Source organism: Mycteria americana, chromosome 3 (genome assembly GCF_035582795.1).
Source record: "Mycteria americana isolate JAX WOST 10 ecotype Jacksonville Zoo and Gardens chromosome 3, USCA_MyAme_1.0, whole genome shotgun sequence".
Taxonomy (NCBI): domain Eukaryota; kingdom Metazoa; phylum Chordata; class Aves; order Ciconiiformes; family Ciconiidae; genus Mycteria; species Mycteria americana.
This window is the reverse complement of record NC_134367.1, coordinates 131,837,960-131,843,723: the sequence shown is the minus strand read 5'-3', so window position 1 is coordinate 131,843,723 and position 5,764 is coordinate 131,837,960. Positions and strand designations below refer to the sequence as shown.

General features: G+C 66.1%; 1 protein-coding gene across 2 annotated transcripts; it reads right to left on the bottom strand.

The window, feature by feature from the left end:
- Positions 1-403: 403 nt before the first annotated feature.
- Positions 404-5,338, bottom strand: FOXA2 (forkhead box A2). 2 transcript variants are annotated; one of them, XM_075497103.1, is made up of 4 exons: positions 5,232-5,338; positions 3,370-3,513; positions 2,583-2,652; positions 404-1,938 (listed from the first exon to the last, which is right to left on the bottom strand). In XM_075497103.1, exons 3-4 carry the CDS (start codon positions 2,649-2,651, stop codon positions 676-678), a joined length of 1,332 nt encoding a protein of 443 aa, XP_075353218.1. In that variant the 5' UTR covers position 2,652; positions 3,370-3,513; positions 5,232-5,338; the 3' UTR covers positions 404-675. The 2 variants fall into 2 exon arrangements, with proteins under 2 accessions (XP_075353218.1, XP_075353217.1); XM_075497102.1 differs by lacking the exons at positions 3,370-3,513; positions 5,232-5,338 and having other exon boundaries at positions 2,583-2,669.
- Positions 5,339-5,764: the final 426 nt, after the last annotated feature.

The following is a 5,764-nucleotide window of genomic DNA, read 5'->3' as shown; positions in this document are numbered from 1 at the left end:
TCCCGGTAACATCAAGCATTTGTTTCAATTACAACGATCTATCCTGACTTTTTTTTTTTATTTTTAAAATTTTTTTGTAGTTTTTTTTTTTTTCTCTCCCCCCCCCCCCTTTTCCCCCCCCTTTTTACAACGTTACAAGAGTTTTGGTCCTCGGATTCAAAACTAGCATGGGTTTCACACTGAAGGAGGGTTTCGTTTTGTTTGTATTTGTTGTTTTGATTTTTTTTTTTCCTCATCACTTCCACACAAAAAAATAGATATATTTATACCTCCTTGCGACGACGACAACGGAAAAAAAAAATAAGCCCAACAGAAACCCCGCTCTCCCCGTCCCCTCGCCCCCAACCCGCCCCTCCCCACCAAAACAAACCACCCCACAAGGCAAACCAAGGGAATCGCAGCCCCCCCGGGCACGGGTGGCTCTGGGCCGGGGCGGGGGGATGACCGACACGCCTGCCCTTGGCGCGGGCCGAGATGCTTGCGAGACACACGGCTGCTGTTTCCCGAACGGATGCAAACATCTGGAGCCAACGGAAAAAAAAAAAAAAAGGATATATATATATATGTATATGTACCGTGCTCGACAGCGTTCATAGTCCATCGCTCTGCTAGGGGGCTGCGCGGGATACGGGGGGCTTTCCCCCCTGGCCAGGGGAGGTTTTCCCCTCGCCCAGTTTAGGAGGAGTTCATGATGGGCCGGGAATACACACCTTGGTAGTAAGAAGTCTCTCCGGCTAAAGGGGAGGACTCTAAGCCGTTTTTGTTCGTTACGGGCCCCATGGCCAGGCTGCCGGGCATGGGCGAGGCGTAGCCCGAGTAGTGCATCACCTGCTCGTAGGCCTTCAGGTCCATTTTGTGGTGGTGGTGGTGGTGGTGGTGAGGGTGGTGGTGCTGCTGCTCGGAGGAGGACATCAGGTTGTTGATGGAGAAGGGGTGGTTGAAGGCGTAGTGGTGCTCGGGCTTGAGGTGGGCGTCGTGGGGCAGGCCGGCGTGCGGGGGGGCCAGGAGGTGCTGGGCCGGCGATGCCGCCGGTTCCCCGGGGCTCAGCCCCGGCGTGCCCTTCAGGTCGGCCAGGGCGCGCTTGTGGTCCTGGCACGGCGAGGCGCTGGCCGGGGACTCGGCGCCGGCCGAGCCCTCGGAGCCCCCCGAGGAGCTGCCTTCCCCCAGGGGCTGGCTGGGGGGCTGCCCGGGCCCCTTCTTGCCCCCGCCGCCCGCCCCGCCGCCTGCCCCACCGCTGTCCTTGGCGGCCAGCTGCTTCTCGCACTTGAAGCGCTTCTGGCGGCGCAGGTAGCAGCCGTTCTCAAACATGTTGCCCGAATCGGGGTGCAGCGTCCAGAAGGAGCCTTTGCCCGGCTTGTCCGGGGAGCGGGGCACCTTGAGGAAGCAGTCGTTGAAGGAGAGCGAGTGGCGGATGCTGTTCTGCCAGCGCTGCTGGTTCTGGCGGTAGAAGGGGAAGAGGTCCATGATCCACTGGTAGATCTCGCTCAGCGTCAGCATCTTGTTGGGCGACTGCTGGATGGCCATGGTGATGAGGGAGATGTAGGAGTAGGGCGGCTTGGCGTGCGTGTAGCTCCGCCGGTAGGTCTTGGGGTCCCGCGAGCGGTTGAGGTTGGATTGCCCGTAGATAGGGCTCATGGAGTTCATGTTGGTGTAGGGGGCCAGGGCGTTCATGGAGCCCGCTTGGCCCCCCATGGGGCTCATGCTGGGGCTCAGGTGGGCGCCCATCCCCGCCACACCGGCCGAGCCCATGCCGGGCATGGCCCCCGCGCCCGGGGACATGCCGGTGAGCGAGGGGCTCATGCCCGTGTTGGCGTAGGACATGTTCATGGAGGTGGCAGCCGTCATGTTGGCCGTGGTGCTCATGGCCGACATGGTCATGTACGTGTTCATGCTGTTCATGCCCAGCCCCGCGTTCATGTTGCTCACCGAGGAATAGCTCTGCAGGGGCAAGCGAGAGAGAGGAGGGAGATTTGGGGAGGGGACGGGGAGGAGGCAGGTGGGTAGCCCCGTCGGGGGCGACGGCAGCCCGGCGAGCGGGGAGCGGTGGGGGGACACCCCCAGCCCAGCCCGGATCGCCGCGGGCGAGAGCCTCTGCAGCCCCGGGGCTCCGTGCCCCGCGGGGCGGGAAGGGTTAAATCCCGGGGCGGGGGGCTTGTTTTTCTGGTTAATGAAAAACAAATACATATATATATATATTAAAAAAGAGACGGGATGGCAGCAAGGTCGGCGGATCCGTCCTGGAAAGGGGAGTTGGAGGAAGGGGAAGGAACATCCCCGCCCGGAGCGAGGAAAAGACCGGAGGGCGGGGAGGGGGGGGGAAGGAAAAAATAGCGAACGGCCGCCCGGCAGCCCCCCGCTGCCCGCGCCCCCCGGGACCCCCACCCGCGCTGCCCCCGCGCCGCCGCCGCGCCCCTGCCCGCGCCCGGCGCAGCCCTGCCCGCAGCGGGCACCGCCGCCGAGCCCCCCGTCCCTGTCTGATGCCGAAGTTAATCGTGTCCCGGGGCTGGCACGGCGGGGGGACCCCGGCCGGGGCCGGGGCGGGCCGGGGCGGGGGGCGGCGGAGCCCCCGCTCCCTTCCTTACCTCGGGCTCCCCGTAGTAGTTGCTCCAGTCCGTGTGCTCATGGCCTTCCATTTTCACCGCTCCCAGCATACTGGAAGTGGAGTGCATGGCAGTTTAAAATTTAACAGCCACAACAAACGACGACAGAGAGCAACCCAAAAAAAAAAAAAAAAAAAAAAGTCCCCAGCCCTCCCTCCCCTCCGTCGGAGCCTCTGGAGGAGGAGGAAGAGGAGGGAGGGAGGAAGGGGGGGGGGGGGATCGAGCGGCGCTGGGGCTGGGGTTTTTTTTTTCGCTGCTGCTCCTTGGGTGGGTTTTCGCAGTGCTTCGCGGCGAAGAGTCGCCCGGAGGCGATGGAGGAGCCGGAGGAGGAGGAGGGAGGAGGGAGGAAGAAGAGGAGGAGGAGGAAGAGGAGGACAAGTGCTGCAGTGACGTGGGTGCCCGAGTGATATAGCACGGAGCGGCCGGGCGAGCCTCCAATCCCCAGGTCCTCGGCTGCCCATTTGAATAATCAGCTCACACCTAGGCGGGAGAGGCTCCTCCGCGGCCCCCCGCGCACCTATCCGCACCCCTCCGCCGAGCACGGGGGCCCCGGCAGCACCCCCCCTCCCCGTGCCCGGGCTCCCCCCGACTTTGCAGGGAGATCCCGTGGGAGCCGATTTCCATCACACCCCCCCCCCCCCCCCCGCCGCCCCGGGCAGCCCCGACGGGAGCCGGCCTCCCCCCCAGCACCCCCGACGGGAGCCGGCCTCCCCCCCAGCACCCCCGAGGGGAGGCAGCTCCCGGCCCGGCCCGGCCCGGCCCCACGCACCTTTTCTCCCCGCCCGCGGCTGCTCGGCGGAGCCCCCGGCCCCGGGGCTGGGGCCGCCGCCCGCCCGGCCGTGCCCCGGCTCTGCCCCGCCGGCGGGCCCGGCAGCCGCCGCTCTGGCTCGTCCCCGGGCTCCGGCTCAGGTACCTGCAACAAATTCGTAACTAAAACAAACAGGGAGGCGGGAGGCGGCGGGGCGGCGCGGCGGGCGGCGCGGGAGAAGCGCCGTCGGGGGCCCGGGGCTCCCCCGGCGCCGGGCCGGGCGGTGCGGGGTCCCGGTGGGCGCCGTCGGGGCAGCGCCGCCGCTCCCGCTGCCGAGACGCCCCGGAGGGGGGAAGGAAGGACGGAAGGACGGACAGACGGACGACAAAAATCCCCCGGCTCCAAAACCCACCCGGCCCCGCCGCCCGCCCCATCGGCGCTGCGGCCGCGTCGGCTCCCGCCGGGGTCCGGCCGGCGGAGGGGGACCGAGCGCGGGTCCTTCCCCGGCGGGAGGGAGCGGGGGGCTCCCTCCACCTCCACCCCCCCGGCACGGCCGGGCCGTGCCTCCCCCGCAGCGTCCCTGCCCCGCCTGCCCCCCCGGCGCCGAGCCCCGGCCCCGGCCCCGGCCCCGGCCCCGGCCCCGGCCCCGGCCGCCTCCACCGCGCCCGGGGATTTGGGGTTTGCCTCTTTCACAGACCCCGACCTATAGGTACCCGCCGTCCAAAGAAACCCCATCAACCGCCGGCGCTTGGGGTTTTTTTCCCCATTTATTTATTTCTCGCCCCCGAGGCGGGGGGGGGGGGAGCCCCATCGATCGGGGAAGGCTGGCGATAGTTTTTAAATATTAAAAACTATTACATGCGAGCCCACCGGAGAGCAGGATTTCACCCAACGGTGGGGCTCCCGCTCTGGAGGAGCCCTAACCCCCCCGAGGGATTCTTCCCCGGGCCCCAGCACCCTCAGGACTGATCGCCGAACGACAACAACCCCACCGGCTCCAGGAGGGCACGCTCCTATCGCGATAGCCGCCGCGACAGCGGCAGCCCGCCTCCCTCCCACCCCAGCCCCTCTTTCGGGGATGCGGGGGTTGGTTGTTGGGGTATGGCCCGAGGGGGGCCGCCCCCTCCGGGGGGGGGTACCCCCAAAAGCGAGGGGAGCGGCGGTGTCCCCGCCGGGAGGGGCCCGTCCCGCCGTCCCGGCGGCTAAAAGCGGTGGCGGGGCGCCCCCTGTCGCCTGCTGTCCCCGGGCCCGCAGGGCCGGGGGTGGGGGGGGGGGACGACACCCCGGGGGACCCCCGGGGGCCGCCGTGCGGGTGCTGCATCCCCCGGGGCGGGGGTCTCACTCCACATGGCCCCGCAGGCTCCTCTCCTCTCCGCAGGAGGCGAGAGAGGCTTTTCCCGGGGGGAGCAGCCTGCCCGCGCCGGGTGTTTTGTATTCACCCCCCGTCACCCACCCCGGGTGACGGCTGAAAGGGGCTCCTGGGCTGGGTGCACCCCGGGGCTGACTTAGCACAGCCCGAGACAGGGCTCTCCCACCTAACGCACCCCCACAGAGCTTTTTGCTCCCTTGGAGTAACGGTCGAAAGGCTCAGGAAGGGAGAATTCAGGGAGACTCCAGTAAAATGAGCGACGTGGCTACTGGGGACGACGAACATCACCAGTTCAAAGATCCTGTCCGCTCAGCTCCCCGCTTGCGGCTGACTGCCGCCGTTTAGGGTAAGGTGTGGTTAGCTTTAGCATCATTTTTTCCCTCTGAACACGAGGTGCGGGAGGTGAGCGTGTGTTTTCAGCATGGCTGGATTTGGTACAGAAGTTCCCGGCGAGCTCCGGAGGAGGAGGAGGGAGGCCGTAACGAGAGCATCCCGGTGCAATAAACTCACCCACCTTCAGGCCTTCGTCCCGCCGCGGCACAGATGTTAGCGTGCTCCGAGCACGTCTGGCACCTCGGCACGAGGAGTGGCGGGAGGCTGACGCACACCCAGAGCTCTGCGGGTCCCAGTCTCGCACCGCTCTTTATGAAGTGCCGTTTCCCCCTCAGGTCAGCAGGACTTTGAATTTTGGTGCCACCAAAGATGAGGTTTTTCTACCTCTCGTCACCGCCCTTGTGCATGGACTGGAAGCTGCGGAGCGGCAACGGAGAGTTGCCTTCATGAGAGTCCTGTTCACTTGGATTTTGACCCAAAACGTTCACTTGAGGCCACTCCTTGGCTACAGAGGATGTTCCTACTGGATGTTGCTCCAGCCCCGACTCTTAAATCCAGCTTTGCCTTCTCGGTCTGCTATTGCACCCTCCACTCTCTGTCCCACGACCCAAGTCTCTCGCCCTGCCCGGGACACGAAGGACCTTCCACGCAGCGTGCGTCGGACGAGGAGAAGCTCTCCTCGTCCCACACCTCCCCTGTGTCGCGAGGAACGGT